Raw genomic sequence first — 24,838 nt, 5'->3', positions numbered from 1 at the left:
AAATAAGGGCACAGATCTCATTTTATAGGGCAGTGAGATTGTTAGTCCTTACCCTGGGAAAAAAGGCCTCTCTGAAATGTTTTCTTTTCCCTGTGTACCTTAGAAAGGCTAACCAGATACACCAAATAAAATCAGAGAATCGGAGAGTATACAGTAAATAGCTAAGAAAAGGAAGGAGTACAGCCTAATGGGATAAGGTTAAATGTTTTATTGAAATAAAAGATTTTAGGATGTCCGATACTGGACAAAAAAATTACCTAAATATGTGCATGCAAACTAGTGATCATTTGAATGTTTATCTGATGCATTATCCGCGAGGGAAATGAAGGGAATTGTGAATCAGATAACGAAAGAATGAATTAAAGATGATTCTTTGATCCACTGATTTACTGCTTTCACTGTGTGAACAAATGATCACCTCTGACCTTGTTATGAATATTCACATGGCTGACAGAAAGAAATCTATTGATCTGCTGACCCCTTGACCTTTCCCACTGTGCTATCAGCAAACCGTACATACCTGTAATTATCCTGTCATCTCCTCTGCACAGTGTCGACTGTGAAGCTTATATTGACCATACAGTACACTTGTTTGGTCATCGAGCCAGCTCAATACATATGTATGTATGTTGGTGTAAACAAATGATATGTGCACAGTGATTAACACGGAGCAGAGCACATGTAAAGATGCTCAAGAAGCACTAAGAAGAGATTACTGGTTTGAGAAACAAGCTGCCCAGATGTTACACGAGTAGTAGTACAAGTGCTTATAGTAAGTCGCACACGAAAAGCTAGTATCTAAAGCAAGGGAGTATTTTACTACATGTAAGGAAATACTTTCCTTTTAAAATATTTCCAGCTGTAACTTTTGGAGTATTATATATGTACAGAGAAGCAAATCAGGTTCATGCAAGAGGCAGAGCATGGACCAAAAAAATTAAAGCTAGCTGCAAGCTTCAAATACCCCAAAAGAACAGAGCGTAAAGACGATAAAATGCTCTACAGCACTGAGGAAAACTGCAGAATGGAGAGCGGACTAAGCTGAATGTTGTGTTTAAGTAATCACACAGAGGTGGCAAACCCTATAACTGCCTCCATTCAGACTCAGTGCTGGAATAAATATAGCAACAGAACAATGACAACTGAAGGAGACAGCTTCTAGAGAATTCCCAGCACAGCACTCTAACTACCTTGGCCAAACTTTGCTTTTGCATTGGAATTATTCACTTTAAGTGTCAAACTGCCTCACTGACAAGGAAATACAATATGTGTAAAAAAGTTCATAACCCAGCTTCTCCAGGTTACAACCTAAAACATTGTTAGATGTAATTTCACGTTTTATTTATCTAGCATCAAATCACAGCAGCAGTTGCTTTAAGGTGCTTTATATCTTAAGATAAAGACCCAACAATCAGATGACCCCCTGTGAGCTAGCACTTGGCAACAGTGACAAGGAAAAACTCCCTTTTAATAGGAAGAAACATCTGGCAGAACCAGGGAGGGGCAGCCATCTGCCACAAGCGGTTGAATATGAGGAGAGGGAGATGTTGCTTTAGACCACAAGTTGCATTGGAGAAATTCTCGGACCTCAGAGACAAAAACCTTACCAGATGTATCTTTGAATGATTTCTCCACAATATCATCTGTATGTGCATTTAAGATGTCACAAATGGCTCCCAAACTAGTCCAGACATTAAACATGTACTTCTGTATCAGACCAACCCAACTTTCTTGTTGCCACGGCCACTGCTAATGAAAGCTGGATCTCTGGATACAAACCACGGACTAAACAGCAGGCTTTAGTTAAGAGTTTACCATGCCTAAGCCTGAAGGAGAAGGACCAGGTCAGCAGCACCAGCAGGAGCATGACTGTCGATCACTTCACACCCCACTTGCCAAATTTGTCTCCTAGCAGTTTTTTTCTTTTTTGCTGAAACACAAATTATGGTGGAGACATGACACATTTGAGACTTCCAGTAATCAAGTGCAAATGTGCATGTCCAGGTGGTTACAACAGAAATTCCTAGTAGCAGGAGTGTTTGTAGCAGAGCAGCTACTGGTCGAAGATGACAGCGGCCAAATTTAACTCAAAAAGGTCTGAGTCCCGGATGTTTTTGCTACTGTATGTCACTACATGCTATGTAAATTCCTATGTTAGACTTCATCTAAACCAAGATAATTTCACAATATCTGTTCATATGTCCACAGCAGTCACTTTACCACTGACCAGCTCATTAAACCAATAACACTCAATGGTCAATGAAGGCTTATTAAACTAAATTTCATCTTAAAATCATTTGTTATATTTAATACCAGACTGCACAGAAAACTGTTATATAATCCACAGTACTGTGCAAAAGTTCATCCCCCCCTTCATTTCTTTATATTTGGCTTCCGAGGAGTCAGACTGTCTTATAATTTTTTTTAAAGTGGTCCTGAGGAGTAGTTCTCCAGGTTTTCTGAATGTCTCTCAAAGTTTTTCTTTGAAAATTAATCAAAAGCTTGGAATATATCAGCATGGTGTGGAGTGTGCCCTTTAAAAAATGTTAAGGAAACTGGACACTTGGTAGATAAAAGTAAAAGTGACAGGGCTGAAAACTATCTAGAGCAGATGAAAAATATTTGACAGTCCTGTCCTTAGAAATTGGAAAAAATCCAGAAGAAACCTTATACGGGATCTGAGAGATGCATCTGGCTGATCTACAGTTCACTTGAGACCAGAAATGGTCAAGCTGAGGTATGCTGCATCACACAAGAACTGGACTAAAAATAAATATCAACAGGTCGGATGTAGTTGAAATTGTCATCAGTGTGTACAGAGGTGGTCAGGACAGGTATCATGGTTTGGGGCTGCATTGTCAAAACTGATGGAATTCTGAATGTGGTCATGGATTGGTCTCCCCGGAGCCCAGTGCTCAACATTATTGAGGCAGTGTGGGATAATGTTGGCAGAGAATGAAACAGAAGGCAGTCAAAAATCTAAAGAAAAGCTTTGAATGTCCTTCAAGTAGCCAGCAGAACTATTCCTGAAGACTGCTTAAAGAAATTACAAGTAACCTTATGTTTGCATATTTCAGTAAATCACTGCACCTATTTCCTTTTTTGTATGAAATTTTTCACACAGTACTGTAAAAAATGTCATTACAAAGTTTGAGATTTTAATTTTTCAAGGTCGATTTTGTATTTAGTGCCATCTTGCAGAGGGCACACAGGTCTGCAAAATGAATTTATTCATTTATATGTGGAAAAATAACAGAACGCAACTGGCTTTATTTCTGGGCTAACTTGCCTTAATATGATAAATGCATAGACATTTTTATTTAACAAACTCCCCCAGACTGTCTTAACGGAGAATCACTATATACACATATATATAAAATTCCACACTCTGTTTATCTCTGCATGAGCCATCATAATAAAGTAAGCCCTGCATGCCATCAAGGACTCTGTGAAGTCAAAAACAGTTTGTTTGAGTATCTCACATCTTTGTACTGTGCAACAATGCATAAAACTTAAAGGCAAAATCCAAGCTCATGAGTCATCCTAGGCTTTACTCATTTGGCATGTGTCCACAACCTTCATATCAATCATTTCAAAAAGACTAATTAGCCCAGCGCTCTTGGCTCTTCATGAGCTCCAGTATGTTTAGCAAAGGTGAAAAATACAAAAGAAGTGGACTGACTCATCTTTTCTCGAGTCCTGTTGTATAAAAGCCAAGCCTAAAGCTTTATCACCATCAGTTGAATCTCTGATGAATATTTTGGTGTCAGCAACAGATTCCTTTCTCCTCAGCTGTGCAGACAGACGTACCCCATTTACACCTGACATTGTCATCAACCTTTTATGTGGCTTATATATTATTCAAATGGAACTTAAGGCTATATCCTCAGATACACCATTCCGACGATCTCAAGTAAATTCTGCTAGCTCAGTTCAAAGAAAAGCCCCATTAACAAAGAGGTACAGTTTCTTTTTTTCTGCTGGCCGCGCTTCACTTTCATGACTGAGCTGTGTGAAGAAGCGTGGGCACGGCAGGAGATGATGGACACAGTACACAAATGTTTTCATCTTCGCTTTCTCAGACAGAGCAGACATTTGGCTACCATTTCGGTTTCTATTCATCTTCAGATCGATCACCACCAACCTTATAAAGCCAATTTCATGTACAAAGCACTGAGCAGCACACAGTGGTGCACACCAAAATCTCTTTTTACGTATTTCAACCATTTAGTGAATCTGCCCAGTTACCTTTTTAGCTGCATTCCACTGTGCATCAATCAAGGTTATACTCAGTGATTTATCAACATTAATTTATATCTGTGCCACACTGCTCTCCCCTGTCCATGTTTTACTCCTCAACATTGCATTGTACAGCTTGGACATCACTACCATTTCACAGCGACAGTAAACATCTGTTTTCATTGTGCTGCATTGTAAGTCTCATCCGTGTCCAGTAGCTGGAGCCTGTCCCAGTGTGCTTTGGGCGGAAGGCTGAAAAGAAGTGTGGACAAACAGCAGCCCACTGCAGACACACACTTAGTCATGCTCGCTCACACCTACAGTGTGAGAGTCATCAATGTGTCTAACCTGGGTTCTGTGTATGTGTGACAAAGATGTGTATGCAATGACATTCATGTGTGTAACGTAGGAAGCGTATAATTTCAGCCAAGCATTTACATGTATGTGTACGTGCACTAAGTTTATTGTTGCAAAGAAAAGACACTATTAGTGACCGTGGAAACAATTTACATAATGAGGCATGCCACATGTTGTGCTGTTAAACAGCACGATGTCAGAGGTTAAAGGCAAAAAGAATAGTGCTAGCAATGTGAATGTACTGTAGATGTGTTGTTTATTCCATACAATGCTCTTAAAGATCAGACACTGAGGCAAATGTAGGTGCGGATGATTAATACTGTACCCACACAAACCCTGTTAATGTCAATTATGATGCGTACAGTGGTTAGCAAGACATTAAATTCCCAATGTTCCTTCATTGTGCTATAATTATGTTATTAATAATCGAATATAAGAATATATATTTCAACAAAATACATATTGGTATGAATATATTTAAAATGTTGGCAGCACTTCCTATTACAGGCTAGGAATAATGTAGTAATAATATGGAAACAAGGAGATAACAATAATTTCAATTAAATCTTATTTATATGGCACCAAATCACAACAGCAGTCACCTCAATGGACTATATTGTACGCTAAAGACCCTACAGTAACACAGAGAAAAACCCCAACAATCAGACAACCCCTTTTTAGCAAGCACTGTCACAAACAAGGATGCAGTGGACTCAAGAGCAGACTCAATTGCTCGAACTATATACAATTTATTGAAAGGAAAAGGAACTTAAACAAGACTGGGTCTAACAGAAATTATTCGCAGGAACTGAGGGAGGCCCGAGGGCGGCGAAACGGACTTTGAACACAAAGAGAACACGGGCGGGAACTTCTGCAAACACAGGGTTTTACTGAATGGGAAACAATTAAAGGACAGAGGTGAGTGGTACTAGTGGAGAGTCTTGTGCTTACTTGAAAACACCGGCTATTAGGCGGGGAAGGGGTTGCTGTGGGAGTGTCCCAGGGATGGTTGAGAGTGTGGGAAAGCTGGTCCAGGTTCCAAGGTGTCAGGGGAGTTGAAGTACGGGCTGGAGGGCAGGCTGAGGAGAAGGTGAGTGTGTAGTCCTAGGGTTCTAGGCAGACTGGAGAACGGGATGGAAACAGAACCAGCACTGCTGATGAGCACGACGGGTGATGAATCTGGAGAACACAGGAGACGGAGAACACATTAACCCACGATCCAGGCACACAGAGTCCGAGCACAGAGGAGGCCAAGTTTATCACGGGTGGTAGGAGGACAAACTGGCGAGGAGTGGCAGGCAGCCCTGGCTTAAAAACCCTCTAGATGGAGGCCTGGAAATTGGAAGCAGGTGATGAGCTGGCCAACTCCACCCCAGGGAATGGACAACAGGAACCTGGACCACACCCGACCAGACACTCCCACGGCATATGACAAGCACTTGGTGACGGTGGGAATGAAAAACTCCCTTTTACCAGGAAGAAACCTCAAGCAGAACAAGGCTCAGTGAGGGGCGGCCATCTGCCATGACCAGTTCAAGGTTAGGGGAGGAAGACGGGACAAAAGACAGCGCTCCATGTTACTCTGTGAATATTCCAACTATTTCTGTATGGAAATAGCAAGTTATCATCTCTTAATTACACGCCTTATAATTGAGTTTGCTTTAATATGTCAATGATATGGAATTAGACAGAAACAGGGATTTTTGTATGTTGCAGCCCTGATTCCTGGTATGAAACTACCACATGTTCAGGTGGTTCCAGGAAATAAGTCACACATTACATATAATGTTTACCCAGTTACCTTCAAACAAAGACGAATGCTAAGGACATAATGCAGGAATCACTCCAGTATTATAATATGATAACAGTATCCTAATATGTCAAAGCATCAATCAATGAAGCTTCTTTTGGCTGCTCCCTTATTCACATGGGGTCACCACAGCAGATGGCTCATTATATGTGATTTGTCAGAGTTTTACACCAGATGCCTTTCCTGACGCAGCCCCCAATGGGATCTAAGTCTCCTTCCAGCATCAAACTGGGGAGCTTTCATGTGTAAGGCAACAGTGTAAACCACTCTACTATGGAGCCACGGTTAAAGCAAACAACATTAACTTATAATTATGAGGTTACTACCACAAGTTTGTATATACAAATGCACAGATATTACAATTTAATGGTCAGGAGGTTAATATTATTACTATAATATTTTGATACTATTAGTAATTGTTTTGCCTCACAGACATATATTTGTTTTGTGACAAAGTGGCTAGGACAGAATTCATTTGCCATTTGTCACTTGCATATATTGTTATTTTGTGTTCTGTTATCCCATAGTCTATCATAATGCTTTAATGTAAACACAGCACATGTAACCTTAGCTCTACATACTATCCCGGGTCTGTTTGTGGTAGCATTGGTTATATTTATGTCATCAGTGCAAATGTACTTAAAGCTAAATGTCACTTCATCATTAATTGATTTGAATCTTTCATTTGTTTATGTAGTTTGGTTATACTTACCATTGTGTGTTCCTTAGGATAGGTCCTATGTGTAAAGCAGGTATGTGGGAAGAGCCGCCCCAGTACTTCCTGATTTTATAGGATATGATGTCACTGATCATGTCAATTGGGTGTAACCAAATGAAGGGGTGTTTATTTTGTGTAAAATTGTTTATTTCATTTAAAATAACCTCATGAATCAGATTAGGTGAAGAGATTGACTTTTCAAACTGTTTAGTTGGGTGAATGAGTTTGTTAAGTGGAAAAATGATTTTATTCCTGTTTCTTTGTCTAGACCGTGTTATTTAGTCTACCCTGTTTTCCCAATGTAGAGGTTAATGAGATCCAGGTGTGAGTAGGAATTCTATATAAAGCAGGTGAGATTTTGACTCAGGGCTTCTTATGTTTTTTGAGATAATTGTTGAAGGGCGACGCCAGAAAATAAAGAACACTTAAAAGAAACTTGAACGGTCTGCAGATGCTGTCTTCCTATCACCTTTCATGCTGCTTATGTTATGCTACTTCACAGTTTCTGCATTATTATCCCCTGTTATCACGTAATTACATATATTTCAATGTAATATTACTCAGAAGATCATTATTGCTATTTGCATATTATTACCTTCTTGTTTCATCTTATTACACCTATTACAGCATCATTACAAGCTATTAAAATCTTCATTCAGTTATTGGAAATGACAGTTATCACCTAACAGTTGTGACGATGTGTCAGCCACCTGGTCAAGTTGTAGTGTGCTTCCATGTCTCTCCAGACTAATTATATAGTTAGAGTTGCCTGGTGAAGTAAATGAATAAAAGGAATAAGAGTCTGTGTAAAGCTCTAGTGTGTTCTGATTTTATCACTATATAGACAAAATATACTAGAATCTATCCATCCATCTATACAGGCACAGTGGTTAAGTAATTAGCACCATCACCTCACAGTAGGAACCCGCTGGGGCTTTTCCGTGTGAAGGCTGCATGTTCTCCCTGTGCCTGCGTGCAGTATCGCAGGGTACTCGAGCTTCTTTATTCACTCCAAAGACATGAATGTTAAGGTAGCAGGTGAATCTAAAAAAAAATCTAACTGGTTCACTGGTGTGAACCAGTGCTAACACAGGTCTATCTCTCTGTGTTAGCCCTGCGATTGACTGGTGATCTCTCCAGGGTTTGGCCTGTGAGAGCTGACAGCTGGATAAACATACATTAACTTTACAAAATGTGAACATTTGCAGTAGGTTATTCTCTGCTCTGATAGGGTATGTCCACTGAGGTCATTGATGGACACATATGATAACATTCCAAACAGATTGCATTAAGTAGAAGATGGGTGTCACGGTACTTGGTCTGCGACCCACTATTTGTGTTTCAGCTTCTGGAATTAGATTCTTTGAATATTTTTTCATGTGTTTGGGTTTCTTTAGTTCTCGGTAATCTTAGTCCTCTCTCCCTTAGTGTTTAGCCTATGTTTAGTCTGTTCCCATGTTTTCGTTTGCTTTTGTATTTCCTCTGTCCCAGAGTCTGTCGTGTTTCCGTGTCAAGTCTGCATCTACATGATGTCATGCCTCCTGTTTTATTTTGATAGTCGTTGACTTATGTCAGTGTATTCTGCTTTGCTTCCTTTGTCTTGTTATGTCAGATTTGTCCCAGCGGTGTTCCCACCTGTTCCCCATCCTCTTGTTGTCTTGCCTGTGCATTTAAGCCCTGTGTTTTCCTTTGCCCTTTGTTGTGTCGTACCACTCCATGTGCTGTGTGTTTCCAAATTACTTGGCACCTAGTTTTCTAGTTTCCCTAGTGTTTAAGTTCTTAGTTTCTAGTTCATGAGTTTATGTTTCAAGTGTCAACAGCGCAATAATTCTGCCTTTTTGAATCCGTCTTCTCCATGTTTAAGAGTCCTGCTTTTGATTCCTCATCTAGCTCCTCATCCAGCACCAAATTGTGACACTGGGTTAGTTTTACCAAAACCACAAAGATACACAGTGTTTTCTACCCCCTTCATAGAGCCCTATTAAAAATCTATCCAACAATGTGCGTAGAAGGTTCAGTAATTCTGTCATTACACACTCAAGCAAAAGCACAACTGGACGAGGGGAAAAGGTGCCTTAATTGGATTCTCATGCAGCCTCATTTCTGCTAAATGTGTGAGTAGGCATGTGTTTAGGCACAACAACTGTGCTGTAATATGAAACAGCAAATTAAATGCAAACAAGTTGCTACGCTAAGCAAATTAAAGATGTGTAATTGCATAAACCAGCATGGTGAGCCCAGCTGACCTCGAAGAGTGCCTTTTTTTGTTTTACGAAAGCAATAACACACTTCACCTCACCAGCAGAAATGTTTCTGGAGGAGGATCGAGGCATGAGAGTGAAAAATGCGTCTTGTATTTTTTTGTATCTTATGTTCAATTTATTGCTAATAACTTATTGATCCACAAAGAACTGGAGCTCATTCACCAAGAGTATAAAAAGCCAAAAAAATAAATAAAATAAATCCACATTTTAGTTCCTCTTTGAAACGAGTCCTCTAAATGTCTGGTAATATTATCATCATTAAGAGCAGCTGGTTAGGTTAATGACTGTGGTCAAAAACTGTTGAGTCACCGCTGACTTAAAGAAATTGCAGAGCTACAAATAAAGCTCAAGCCTCACTCTCAGCTATCAGGGACTTAAACCTCGCCATTACCAATGGCATTCCTTTGCAGAACGGCTCAGCCTGCTTTGCATAATAGGGTGAGAAGTTCAATGATGTGAGCAGAGCTCAGTGTTCTGCTCCTGCTCCACCATGTTGCATGGACCAGCTGAGGTTTTTTAAAGACCTTATAAACTGCACCATTGATTCTTGTAAATAGAGCCCATGGTTGTTGGCTTATGATTAATGGAAGTAATTTTGAAATATCAGGAAGTTCAACTTCAGAATATTCTTTTCTGCAGTTTCTCACTCAAACCACTACAGTCAGAGTGTTCTTGTCTGTACAATTGCTCAAAAATTCAGGACGCTATTAAGTAGTCCACTTTAAATAATGTAATATTAGAACCATCACCACAAAATGTACACTAACCCAAGTCCTGAGACAGCAGAACGGCTGAAAGATAATTTGTATGTATGGGTTTTAAAGTGGCCCTTGCTGCAGCTGTACAGTACTATACAAAAGTCTTGAGCCAGCCCTCACTTCTTTACGTTTTCACAGAAAAATGGGAAGCAGACATAGCAATTTAATGAAATATTGCACACACTGCAATATATAAAATCCGAGTTTGTACAATTTTAAAGCGCTTGGAAGTCAATATTTGGTATGACCGCGTGTATTCTTTAACACAGCCTGAATTCTCTTTGGCAGCTTGTGCCTAAAAAATGACACATCTTCAGGACATTGCAAAGCTCTTCTTTGGATGTCGACTTCTTTTTGTTCCGTTCTCCATCAAGATGATCCCACACTGCTTCAATAATGCTGAGATCCAGGATCTGAAGAGGCTGATCAATCACTGACAGTATTCCACTGTATGTTTTTCTATCCAGATTTGATTTTACTGCATTGGCAGTGTTTGAAATAATTGTCATGCTGACAAATGAAGCTGTTGCCAATTAGATGCTTTCCAAATGGTATTGCATGGTGGATCAAAATCTGATGGTACTTTTCTGGGTAATATTCCATTAGCTTTGACAAGATCTCCCACACCACCAGTTGAAATGCAGACCCAAACCATGACAGAGCCTCCACCGTGTTTTACAGATGGCTTTAGACACTCACTGGAAAGTAACAAAATGCTTAAAGATTTGATTTAAACTTGGCTCTTAAAGTTATCTGCTTGCATTTGGTGTCTTTAGTATGCCTAAATGACTAATAGGAGAGTGGCTTAACAAACAGTAGAAAACAAAGTAAACATTCATGTGAAAATGTTCAGGTGCAAGAAATTGACTGAAAATGATTGAAAAAGGAGAAAATATCCAAAATAAAACTTTGAAAGACCTTCAAAAAGCCTGGAAAACTGTTGCTCAAGGCTATTTTAAAGAATAAGAAGAAAATCTGGGTGCTTGGAAGCAAAATATGAAGAAATGAGGAGTAGCTCAAGACTTTTGCTCAGCATTTTAACGTTACCAGGTAATAACTGGTTGATGAAGCCTTTCCTTGAGTGCAGCCAGTTATAAAAATGAAATACATTCTTAAACAAGAGAGAAATTCAAGGGCCAAGAAAAATCTTTCCATTTAGCAAACAAACCTAACTTGATGGGTTGTCATTTTGCCCTTCTGCCAACAAACAAGCTTTAGGGGCTGCTCCACGGACCTTGGGTTTGCACTAAATGTTTTTGTTCTTTAAAAAAAACACACCAGTCGCCTGACTCGGAAACTGCTGACAGACAGCACATAATATAGCGTTTGTTCAGAATTTCCACAATGAAATGAAAAAATAAAAACGTTTCTTGACTTTGCAGTCAGATGTGACTGCTGCCATCTCCGCAGCTCTTGATGAGTTATACATTGTCAGTGGGTGTGTGTGTGTGTGTGTGTGTGTGTGTGTGTGTGTGTGTGTGTGTGTGTGTGTGTGTGTGTGTGTGACTGTGCTCTGGAGAGAGATGAAGGCAGCATGAATGCGAATTGTGCATCTCTCTGACATGTGGGTCGACGTGAAGCAGATTGGACTAAATGCTGCCGCTCATAACGATTCATATCAGCAGCCTTGTTTTCGGCTCACTCGAGACATCTAAATTCATGGAGTCTATTTCTCAACTTTTTCAAGCATGTTGTGGCACTGAAATGTCAAGTTAGAACATAAAGAGCTATTTTACAAAACGTAGTGCTGTATGGGCAAACTGGAGAAAAGAAAAAAAAAAACATTACCACTAAATTGTACTAAGAAAAATGCTATGCAGGAAAATAGTTTCCATCATCCTTAGCAAAACATTTGAGATTGAATTAAGCCGCTTTAATATGGAGGGCTACACTTGTCATTTAAATGTGGTCATTTTTGTTTCATTACATTTTGGCCGTACACCGTCAAATTTGGGCAAAAAGGGAAAAATGAAAAATGCTGGAAATCCACTGCAACTGAGGGCAGTGTCTGTGCAATACAGTCAGACTATTACAGAGGAGAAAAGCTGTTTGACAGGTGGGTGGAAAGAAAGGGGGGGACGAAAAGCCTCAGGAGCAAGAGAAGCGCATGACCTCTCCATTCTGCTACAGCTGTGAGCTCGCACCTCTGTGCTTTATGGAAATAGGGATTGACGAAGATACGAGAGTCACCAAAAACAGGGAGTCTTCAGTAATGTCAAGCATGTACGGGCATGCAGGATCAATAAGTCCTGATCTCAAATTGATAAAAACGCCCGTCCTCCGGGGTTAAACTCTACAGATCTATCTGTACTAAGGATGCTCTGCAGAACACATAGCCCTGCGCTTTGTTCTTTACTCTGGAGTTTGAATCTATTTGCTACATGAGGAGGAGTAAATCTGTCGGAAGCAACGACTGCCCAAAATCTACTTTTAACTACAGTGGGCCTCATTTTAGCCTTGATGGAGAAGCTTCTGTTTTCTTATGGTGAACCCAAACAACGATCTTTCTCTAACTGGAGGACATATACAATGCTGGACATGAGACAGCAGCTGCTACTGAATGGAGAATCCAAACAAAGTGTAGCCACAAACATGTTTGGGGTTCACTCTGGTACAATAGCCTAGAAATCGGAGTGCTTTCCAGCGCTGGTATTTTCCAGAGAACAAAGAACGCTGGCTCCAGCAGGGGAGAGAGGCCAGCAAAATATTTCCAAGGCGTTCAGAAACATTTCAAAATCACATTATAACCATCATAACATTATAACAGCTGCTGTAATGCTGACCGGTAATAAAATGGTTTGAAAGCGGATCATGCAGCACTGGAAGGCTCTAATTTGTGTTCCATGGTGATACTAGGAGCTCATGAGTAACTCATTGTGAGCAACAATTGAACTGATAAAACTAAATAATTAGAAGAAAATGAGGTGAGCACATAGAGGATTTCCATGCACAGAGGATCTCCATGCGGCTGCTTTGCTGACTGGAGCTGATGAAGTTATCAAAGTGAACAGAGCAGGATGCACGCTCACGACCGTTTTAACAACCTTTGACTGTCTTGATTGATCTGAGTGAATCCACGTGCTCACATGCTGACAGCCATATGTGTTACCATGGTCACTGAATGATTTGTATTAATATATGTATCATTTATAAAAGAGGTTAAGGACACTTCCTGAGCAGTTTATAATCAGCAGCTATTGAATTTATGGTAATGCCACATAAAATCATGTCGATGGCCTGCGTGATAATGGATCAGAAACAAACCTCAGTAGGACAGGACTTTCACACATTTAGATCACAATTTTAGACATAGCTGTGTCTTATGTTGCTGTTTACTTCTGTTATTATTCATTCTTTTGCTAGAATGTATAGCCAATTACATGCAATGACTTTATTCACAATCAAGCATTGAAAACACATCAAATGGGAACATGTACTGTTTCAAGGAAAATAGTAGCTTAGTTTGAATTTGATGGAAGCAACAGATCTCTAAAAAGAAATGGGCCAGTGCAAAAAGAGTAAGTAGTACTAAAAAGAATCAGCTGGAGGGACGTTTTGAACTAATTAGGATAATTGGCAACAGGTCAGTAATGTGATTAGAGAATTTAGAGAGTTAGAGTCAAAAATAAAGATGAGCAGATGTTCATCAATTCCCCCAAAATTGTGTCTACAAAATTGTGAAGATTTTGAATATCTCATCATTTACAGTGCATAATATCATGAAAAATCCAGGGAATCTGGAGAAAACTCTGTGCAAGAGACAAGGCTAAAATTCAATATTGGATGCCTGTGATCTTCGAGCCCTCGGGGGCACTGCATTAAAAACAGCATGATCCTGGCATGGAAATCACTGCATGGGCTCAGGAACACTTCCAGAGATCACAGTCTGTGAACATAGTTCACCGTGTCATCTACAAGGCGGCAGGTTAAAGCTCTTTCGTGCAAAGAAGTCGTGTGTGAACATGATCCAGAAATGTCTTCTCTGGGCCAAAGCTCATTTAAAGTGGACTGAGGTAAAGTGGAAACGTGTCCTGTGGTCAGACAAATAGAAATTTGACTCTTTTTTCTTTCTTTTTTTTTTTTGCATAAGATGAACACCACTTCTCCTGCATTAAAGAGGAGAGGGAGCATCCGACTTTTTATCAGCCCTCACTACAAATGCCTGCATTGCTAAAGGTATGAAAGTGCACTAGTGCCTATGGAGCTTTAGAGCAACAGATTTACAAACCAGATGGCGTCTTTTTCAGGGAAGACCTTGCATATTTCACCAAGACAATGCTAAAGCTCATACTGCAGCTATTACAGCAGCATGGCTTTGTAGGAGAAGAGTCCAGGAACTCACATACCTGCAGTCCAGACATTTCACCAACTGTAAACATTTAGCACATGATGAAATAAGGAAAACAGCAAGCAGCATCCAGGACTGTTGAGTACCTAAAGTCCTACATCAGAAAACATGTAGGGGATGCTACATGATGGCCTCAACTATTTTCCATTCTTGTCACTTTAAACTTGTATTTAGGAAAGGATTGTGGTTTGGGCATAAAACACACTCCGTCAAAGGCACAAACAATGGACATCTGGTGATCTTTCAACCTTTTTTGTCATAATACAACATTTTTAGCCGTCTACCAAAGTAGATGAGTTTAAATGAACTAGCAAATAGGTTTTCTGTGCATGGACACAAACTGGCTGTACAAAATCAGCTCAACATTTTCAGAAAGTGGACAAGGAGATAACATTGTTCAGCTTTCCTTCTTTAAATTGGCTCATTTGACAAAACTGAATTAGTTCCATTAATTGCATTCAGTTCGTTGGCTGATTGGCATAAATGATGGCTTCACTTTAGAAACCAAGTTCCACTGGCTCTAAATATTCTTCTCATAATCTCTCCCATCTACCTACGTTACAACAGAATTGAATTTTTATGTCAATGTGTCGTTCACAAGTTAATTTGATTGCTGAATTTATTGGCATGGAAAAACTGGCTCATCTCCAAGGAAACTGGCTAATTAAGCTTTTTCCCAGTTTATTGCCTTTATTTTGTTTTCCAGCACATGGCCTTGCAGTTTCAGCCTATATAATTTTATAAAAGTATAAGTTCTTTCTGTCAGTTTGTCTTCCTACTTTAAGTTTGGCTTGTTTACTTTTCGCTGTATGGAGAAACATAGCTGGGAAAGGATGTTGGTAAAAAAAAAACACGGTACAAAAACATGGAGTAAGGTACCTGGGGAATGTCGAACTGAAAGAAAAGAAATCCAGAAATCAGCTGAGGTATGTTTAAATTCTGTTCACTCGGAGCACACGTAATCCCAACAGGAATATCTGCCCCACATCCTGCATTGTGTAGACAGCGTTGTTTTTTCGTTTCTGTGAATGACCAAAATTAACTACAATTTTGCCCAGCATGGAGTAAATTTTTTTTTTTTTGGTTAATGTTTGACTGCTGTCTGCCTACACAAATCCAGAAAGCATTTTAAATTTAGAGTGCTGAAACAGCCCGCTGATCAGAGTGTATTATATCCCTTTTAGATAAGGCAAGTAAAAATATTCTGCCGGAACAAAGGGCTGACCCATTTGTTTGATTTGAAAAGAAGCATTGGCAGCCAGAGTGAAAACGGAGAGATGAATCCCTCCGCTCCCTCCACCTGTTCACAATACATGTCAAAGCAGATTATACGGCAGCAAATATTTAAACATCTCCATAGCATTTAACATCAATATTACACATGAAATGAAATCTGACACATTTCATTCCTTGAGTCAATTTGTTCCATGTGCTCCAACAGCTGTGTGCTTCGGCAAAATTTCATATGAGTTTGATCAAAAGTTTGATTTGTTTAATAAGGCTGGTTCTTGCTCCCCTGCTCTATACAGACATGCTACGCCCACTCTAGCAGTGTGCTGATACACCTTATGTAAGAGATGTATCTGTGTGTGTTTATATACGTGTGGGTCTGAAAAGTGAAGCAAAGCAGAGGTGCTTTAAACTAGCATTCTTTCCCATGGCCAGCAGGAGGTAGCAGTCTATGAGAAAATCCTTCCATTTCATTCATGACCTCAGTATCATCATCATCATCATTTATTTATTTATATAGCACTTTAAAAACACACCTGGTAGACCAAAGTGCTGTACAGTACTAATATGCACATAGTAATAAAACCAGACATAGCAATAAAGTTAAAAAACAATAAAAATATCAGTTACCCACAGAGTTAAAAGCCAGGGAATAAAAGTAGGTTTTTAATAAAGACTTAAAAACTGGCACTGATGCAGCCTGTCTAATATGGAGAGGAAGGTTATTCCAAAGCATCGGCGCGGCAACAGAGAACGCTCGGTCTCCTCTAAGTTTCAGCCGTGACTTTGGGACCGAAAGCAGCAACTGCTCAGCTGACCGAAGGGAACGAGTGGGGACGTGGGGCTTCAACAAGTCAGACAAATAAACAGGTGCCAGACCACTTAGAGATTTAAAAGCCAATAAAAGGACTTTAAAACGGATCCTGAATTCAATTGGAAGCCAGTGTAAAGAGGCCAAAATCGGAGTGATGTGATCAAATTTTCTTCTGCCAGTTAAAAATCGTGCCGCAGCATTTTGCACTAATTGCAAGTGTGACAAAGTGCCCTGCCCAACCCCTGTTAAAAGAGAATTACAATAATCTAAACGTGAGGTAATAAAGGCATGAATAACGCTTTCCAAGTCACGCTTGGAAAGAAAGGGCTTAACCTTTGATAAACGTCTGAGGTGATAAAATGCTAATTTTACCACCCCGTTTACATGGTCATCAAAGGTGAGTGCAGAATCAATTTTAACTCCGAGATTTGTGATCGAACTCTTTAGTTGGGAAGTCAAAGCTGCAAGATCAACATCCAGAGTATGAGAAGAACGATTTGGGTCAAATAAAATTGCTTCAGTCTTCCGATCATTAAAATTTAAAACGTTTTTTGCCATCCATGCTTTGACATCAGTAAGGCAGTCAAGCAGAGGTCCAGTTGGGAGACTATCAGAATGACTAAAAGGTAAGTAGAGCTGGCAGTCATCTGCGTATAGATGGAATGGCACTTTATGCTTTCGGAAAATCGCGCCAAGAGGCAAGAGGTACAATGAAAACAATAACGCCCCAAGAATAGATCCCTGTGGCACACCCCAAAGCAGAGGGGCCACAGAGGATGAAGCCGACCCCAACTTAACACAAAAGGTCCTATTTAAAAGATAGGACTTTAACCACAAAAGTGCCGAACCAGAAATTCCCACACAGTGCTGTAGGCGGGAGATCAGCAAATCGTGATCCACAGTGTCAAATGCAGCTGTCATGTCCAACAAGACCAGCACTGCATATTTACCACGGTCTGTCGCTATCAGGATGTCATTCATAACTTTTACGAGGGCTGTCTCCGTGCTGTGGAATGGCTTAAAGCCGGACTGAAAGATTTCTGACAATTTAGAGTCATTCAAGTAGTCTATCAACTGAGTATAAACAATTCTTTCCAGAATCTTACTAAGAAAGGGAAGCTTAGAGATGGGTCTAAAATTTGATATGACTGAACTGTCTAAGCCTGGTTTCTTAAGTAAAGGATGTATGACTGCATGCTTAAATTCCCTAGGTACTTGACCAGACAAAAGACTAGTATTAATAATGTTCAGAATATGTGGTCCGATGATAGGATATACCTTTTTAAGAAAACGGGGAGGAACAACGTCATTTGGAGAGCCACACGGTTTAGCATTCAACACAAGTTTCTCTAAATCAGATAAAACAATTGGTAGAAAAGCAGAGAACAGACTTGAGCAAGAACCATGCATGGCTGGGTCAGCAATAGGTAGAGTCTCAAACTAGCAACCTTATCCACAAAATAATTAAGAAACTTATTGCACATAACCGCAGAAGAGTGCAAAGAATAAAAAGAATATAGCCTTCCGGATTAAGTACAGAATTTATAGTGTTATATAGAACATGAGGGTTATGCGAGCTGGCAGCAATAAGTTGAGAAAAATAGGAGTGCTTGGCAGCCTTTACTGCTCTCTGATAGACTTTCCAGCTAGTCTTAAGAGCTTCCATAGAGACGCACAGCCTATCTTTTTTCCACTGTCTTTCACATCTTCTACATTCTTTTCTAGCGGCTCTGGTAAAATCAGTTAGCCAAGGACTAGCCTTTGGCTTGCATTGTCTGAATATAAAAGGAGCGACAGCGTCGAGGACAGATTTACAAGCAGAATCCAAACAAGAAACTAATCCATCTGAGGTGGACAACTCAGGAGGATAAGAAATAAATTGGTCAAACAATATGGAAAACCGCTCGGCAGTATCTGAGCCAAAAGCACGATAACATCGAGCAGGTACAGCAAGCTTAAGAACAGGATTAAAAAGAACAATATCACATAAAATAGGCATATGGTCAGAGAACACCGCATCCTCGACAAGTAAACACTTTTTCAATGGGTTTTAAAGTCTTACTGAATCTAGTGTGATGTTACTTTTGTTTCTTCCATTTGGACAGAAATAGATAATAAATGAGACTGTTCTTTAGTCTGTGGCTAACCTGTGATTAACAAGTTAGCTTGCTCTGTCTTTTTATCCTTGGGTAGGTCCACCCCTTGCTTGGGAAGTCACGTTTCAAAGAACCAAAACAACCAATGGTTAAAAGTGCTTAATTTCCATCTTTAGAAGGGCCCCTAATAGGTCAAATGACATTCCTGTTTTTTTAGTGAAACTTTTATGTTGGGTTGCAATTAAAATGTAAATAAAATGCAGATATCCCTCCTCATGATGGCTTGCATTAAGTCCAGATACCATAACTTTTCTTATGTTTGAACTCTGCATTTAATCAATACTTATTATTAATCTCTGGTTCACCTCCACAGTGTGTCTTTTACCCTGCTGTCCTTCCCTCATCCACAGCCGGTGGCAGCAGATAGCTACTCCACCCTGAGCCTGGTTCTGCCAGAGGTTTCTTCCTGTTAAAAGGACATTTTCCCTTCCCACTGTTACCAAGTGCTTGCTCAAACTGGGTTCTTTAATTTACAATATAAAGCACCTTGAGGCAACTGCTGTTGTGATTTGGCGCTTCAGCATAAATTTATTTGAATTATTTTGTTTATCTTTTGGACCTACAGGTTGTATGATCTTATTGTAGTCCTAATTATTTAACAATTTCTATCTAATAGAATCTATCTTACTTATTTGTACTTAGATATTACTTAGTATGTAGTGTGTGGCAGCTCATGCTTTGCACAGCACACTGAAATGTGTTGTATGAATAAAGTTTGACTTGCTTGCTAGGGAGCGTGTCTTCATACCTTAACCCTGCTAATTAATTTTAATGACTCTTGGATCTTGTTCTTTTTTTTTGTTTTCACTAACTAGCTTTGGCTAAAAACTGCGTACATATATGCATTAAACGCAACAGTAACTCAGGCGGTAAACACGACAAACCTACCTGCTGAACATCAGCACAGCCACTGTGAGTGTTCTGATATTTATATTTCACTATAAGTGAGGAAGATGGCAGAAGTGTGGCATCATTTTCAGTTTGTGCTGACTGACACACCGTGTCCCATCAGACAGAGTGAGAACATACTGGTATGCTGTAGCTACACGATGTAGAGGTTTTAGTTTCTGGGAAAACACTATTTTTGAGGTAGACGTGAACGTTACATCAAAATTCTTCTGAGGAGAAATGATGAAAGAAACTGTAGTGTCACTCTACAGAGAAGCGTGGAGATACAAATTGCAGTCCAACAACTTACAAGGGCAAGCACTAATGTGCCTAGTCAACATTTCATCATTTCATTCTCTTTTAAATATCACTTTCAAATTCTTTTCAAGGGAATCAAAGTGACACAGAAGGCAGAACTACAGCGTCTCCGTCAAACTGTCTTAATAGCTCTAATTAAATGAATCATAATAAAATGAAGGGCTAAACACGCAGTAACTGCTTCAAGCTGCGATGAAAAATTAACGTGGCTGCTGTGACCATAAAACGGCATAAAATGTTATGTCTAATATTTTCATGTTATATTATTCATTCTCTCTGCGGTGCCCGACTTTTCATAAAGTGCTAGATAAGCTGTCAAATCCTATTAAAGCAGAAGTGTCGCTGACTGAGTGAGGAGAAGCTTAAACTGAGGGAATCCAGGGCGTGTGATTGCTGATTGATAGATACGCCATGATAATAGGACACTCGATATGGGATTCAGATTTTTTGAGAAGTTATTAGAAGTTTACTGATATGTGCAAATACTTTTTTTTTCTTTGAAAAGAGACATTGATCTGGACTCCTTGGGAATTCAAGTAGTTCTTTTGTTCCTCAACTCTGACTCAGACTGAAGACTTGATGGAAAAATCCACCCTTGGATAGACTTACACTGATATGTATCATCAATCTGTAATGTTTTGTGGATGCCAGAAGCGCAGATCTGATGTAAATTGTCTTTCGGGTACCGAACTTCCCTCAAATTGCCACATCTGCTTTGACATCAGCTAGTGATTTCCTGCATTTCCCTGTATGCCTTTTGACGAGCGCCAGGGAGTTGAGGGTCAGGTTGCTTGATTCAGCTGCAGTAGGTAGGTGGAGAGTAAAAATAAAAATAATAAAAAACAAGACATGACTTGTCATGACGCTGCATTGCATTGTGGTCTATTGAGGCGGCTGTCAACTGGAGAAATTGGTTTCTCTGCTTCTTCTAAAATGAATTTCTCTTTTATGATGGATTGTTGAATGCCTGTGTAAAATTGTGGGCCAATCTTTCACAGTGTCTGACACCAAAACTAGATGTACCCCCCTGGAGTTATAGCAATGTGGAAACGTTGAAGCACATGAAAGAGTTCAAACAAAATGAGTCCTGAAAAGAAAAGTACATTCCTCAATACCAGAGTATTACACCTACTTTAGGAAGTAAATCCTTCAAGGCGTTTGTATTAATTGCTCAGATAAGGCTGAAAAGAGACACAGCCTTCGGTTTATTAGGCTGGCCTTGCAAGAAAAATGATTGTCCTCTGATGAAACACCGGAGCATGACTACAGCCGAGGCACCAAAACAACATTGTGCTACTGATCGGTGCCGTTAATAGACACAGGATTACAACTGGTTTACACTGAGAACAAATGTGTAAATGGTGTGCGAAGAGGTTTGCTGGATCATGAAGCATGTAAGCAGCTAGTGGATGGGACTGATAACACTGGAAGAAACGAATACTAGGTAAATTACAGAAATGCTTTAGCTTCGTTTTGCTAGCAAAAGCTGACAGCTAACAAGCTAAGCTAAGATGACGAGCATAGTAAACACTTTCACGCACAGTTAGACTCAAATTGACTAAGAAATCAATTTTAACTAAAGCAGCTAATGCTACACCTCATAATAAACCCAGATAGCTGAACTATGTTGATCACATCCAGATGAAATTGACCGTGTCAGAACAAAAACACTCGGACAGAGCGCCTGATTAAGTAATTTTTCAGACACAGAGATGTTTTTGAGGAGGATTTATCTGCCACACCTGTACTGAATATGAATCAACAGACAGCAGCCAGTTAGCACTCTTACAATGACAGAACTGCACAGTGTGAATCCTTCTTGGTAAATGGACTGGTTGTTATAAAGCGCTTTTTTACTCCAACTGAGCACTCAAAGTGCTTTTCTACAACTTGCCTCATTCACCCATTCATACTAGCACTTTTTTTTCTATGTAAGTGCTTTCTATGTAACATTCACACCATTGGAGAGAGCAACTTGAGGTTAGCGTCTTGCCCAATTAGTAGGTGACCGGCTCTACCGCCTGAGCCACAGCCTCCCCAGGATGAAAGTCTGGAATGGGTGTTGGCTGTACAGTGAGGCAAGTCGTCTAATCCAGAGCTGTGCCATTTTATTCAACATCATAATATCACGGCAAAGGTGACCTTTGATCTTGTGGACAGGAAATGCCTTTTTTTTTAAATTCTGTTAGATATTTGATGAAAAATGAGTTCACAATTAGCATATTTTGTAGACAAAAACATTGTTTTGTTGGGTCACAGTTACCTTTCACCACCCAATTCTAAACAGATCACCCTCGAGTCCAACAGGACGTTTGTTCCAAATTTAAAGAAACCCTCAAGGTGTTCAAGAGAATGACACAGACGGATGAGCCACAAATGCAATGCCTCAGCTGTAGCCAGCAAGGAAGCGTAAAGAATAACCCAGCACACAACACTCAAAGACAGAAGGACACAGCTCGGGCTTATGCGTGGGGTACAAGTGAAGTACAAAGAAAGCAACAACAACAAAAAAAAAGAAATGACAAATTATGTTATTCTGTCAGTAAGACTTTAGCTGGGAAAGAGCTTTGCTCACAAGAAATTGACTCTGCTGTTATTTTATTACAGGAATTTGTTATTTTGGGTGGGTGAGGTAGCAACACAGTGGCGTACAAGATACTGTATCTTAGAGAAACACACACAAAAACACACAGTAGGCTGTATATTAGAACATGTATAGCAGCATCCACTATGTAACAGCATGAATTTAACACAAAAATCGTGAATAATTTAAAAAAAAGAATGTGAAATTGTTTATTTGAAACATTCATTTGGTCAACAACAGCGTGAGCATTAAAAAAAAGACAAAGTACATTAAATTGATATAAGAGGCGCGGCCTTAGGGAGCATCAACAGGAGCCTGTTTTTCCTCCTCCGCCACCCACCAACTCTTCACACAGACTGATCTTTCACCTTTTTCCTGCCCTGCAGGTTTTGCTGTTGAAGAATTTTAATCAGAGTTGCAATAATGGATTTTTTCTTTCCAGAGAAGAGAGGGGAAATATGTTAGAAATGATGTTAAGATTTAGTAATATTCTTTTTCCAACCAATTACTCGTTTATATTTTGGGCTCCCCCATGAATCTCAAAAGCAGAGGAGGAGGCGCAAGATCCTCTGCCTCCATGGAAAGAGACTCCTCTGATCAAAACATACTTCTAATTAATCACTACTTAATGGAAAAAATGGTCTTGAACAAAAAAAAAAAAGAAGAAGTTTAATATCGCATTAAATATTCATCATGGTTTGTGTGTGGCTCCAGGAGGGGAGGACCACTGGAGATTGTGTGATGGGGAGGGATGAATTAGTCTGATTTATCTCTGTGGTCTTTTCATTTACTCCCAAATTAGTTTGTGCAAAAAAAGGGGGGCTTCTAATTCCATTTCAAAACTTCCCATTCTTTGTTTCATTACAACATACGTCTCAGTCATGCCAAAGTAGTACCAAATCAACCAATTTGCTCACACAAGACATTTCATCTTAGGGTTAAATGAAGGACTAGGTTATCATGTAATATCAAGTGCATATCACAATTAATGATGTTGTCAATCAGCGCTGGCCTCAATTAAAAATGAAGGTGTGAAGGTCAACAAAATGATGGCTTTCATTTAGTTTTCCTCGGCAGAACGATGCGGGCTCAGAGGAGACTCCCACTTCTCTGGCTTTAAAGCTTTTGCAGGGATCTTTAATGATTAGCCAGAGACACAAACAGCAGTTCGTCGCATGTGTTCTGTAAATAAGTACATCTAACCCAGAGTGAAATTCAATATTGTCTGTGTTGGAGCGTGGAGGAGGAACATCATATTTTCCGCTTGTGCCAGCTTAAGCTATTAGCTGGCTGAGACATGTGCTATTAGCACATCATAATGAGAGTAATAAAATCACGAAAACATCAATCGGATGAAAGAAGAGATGCTAAGATTAATTATGAAACAACACAACTGCCGTATTCATTTTAACAGTCCATGTTAGACTGCAAGCTATTATTACACAGATCTCACGTTGCCTCGACTTGCTGCTAAGTATTCTTCTTTTTTTTTTTGTAATGTATTCCACCTCCTCACCCGAGCAGACATCACACCTCCAAGAGGAACATCTGTCAAAAGTCTGAATCATACATATCGCAGAGTATGTTTATTTGGAGGAGATCTCACCCCACACACACAGCAGCCTGAGAGGTGCTTTACTAAAGATAAGTCTGAGGTCTGATTATGTGCATTTTTGCTAATGAATCCCACTGCAACATTGTAACTCGGCTTGAAATCACAACCTTGACTGGAACGAGGTGGGATATGCTGCATATTTGAGGCTGGTATGAAGTCTCTAAGTAAATGCAGAATGAGGTACGTTTGCAGCTAACAGTGAAGTAAGAACGGGTTCGTTTGAGAAATGCTTTTAACGTTTTAGGCAGACATTTGTTTTGATGATGGCTTGGTTTAGCATAAACACTGAGTATTATTTGTTGGGACTCTATGTTTGTCAAGCATCCAGAGTTTGGAAATATATGTATATGTAAATATGTAGTCTGGTATAGTCTTTTTAGCAAAAGAAAAATTAAAAATGATCTGTATTTACTTTGTTTCATTTATAGATATCTGACACCTTACCTTCTTTGCTATAATGATTGTAGTGTATCTATATAAGTCTGTATGTACTCTCACCTTAACAGGTGGGCCAATCTGAACAAAAGTTTGCACAAACATTGCCATACATAGATTATTTACCATTATTAACATCTATATTTTCATCTATATTATAAATTCTTGGGTTTTTTTTATATCTACATTGTAGAAACAAACAGAAAACATCAAATATATGAAGCAAGATATATGGAATTATGTTACAAAGAAAAAATTGATAAATAACTCTAAAGATTTTTATATTGTAGATTCACAGCTGTGC

General features: G+C 39.5%; 1 protein-coding gene across 5 annotated transcripts in view; it reads right to left on the bottom strand.

The window, feature by feature from the left end:
• LOC113033278 (leucine-rich repeat transmembrane neuronal protein 4) overlaps positions 1-24,838 on the bottom strand; it is a 60,191-nt gene that overhangs the window by 24,793 nt on the left and 10,560 nt on the right. The window contains exon 3 of one of the 5 annotated variants that reach the window (XR_003274012.1): positions 5,548-5,775. The exons of 2 other annotated variants lie outside the window; for them this stretch is intronic. Coding sequence is in view for 1 of the 3 variants with exons in the window: in XM_026186928.1 (XP_026042713.1) it covers positions 5,701-5,775 (75 nt within the window). In the remaining 2 variants the exon portion in view is untranslated. Of the gene's footprint in view, positions 1-5,271; positions 5,776-24,838 lie in introns of those variants that run through there. 2 more of the 5 variants (XM_026186928.1, XM_026186929.1) reach the window with 2 other exon arrangements.

This window comes from Astatotilapia calliptera, chromosome 12 (assembly GCF_900246225.1).
Source record: "Astatotilapia calliptera chromosome 12, fAstCal1.2, whole genome shotgun sequence".
Taxonomy (NCBI): Eukaryota; Metazoa; Chordata; class Actinopteri; order Cichliformes; family Cichlidae; genus Astatotilapia; species Astatotilapia calliptera.
This window is presented reverse-complemented; position numbering and strand designations above follow the sequence as displayed.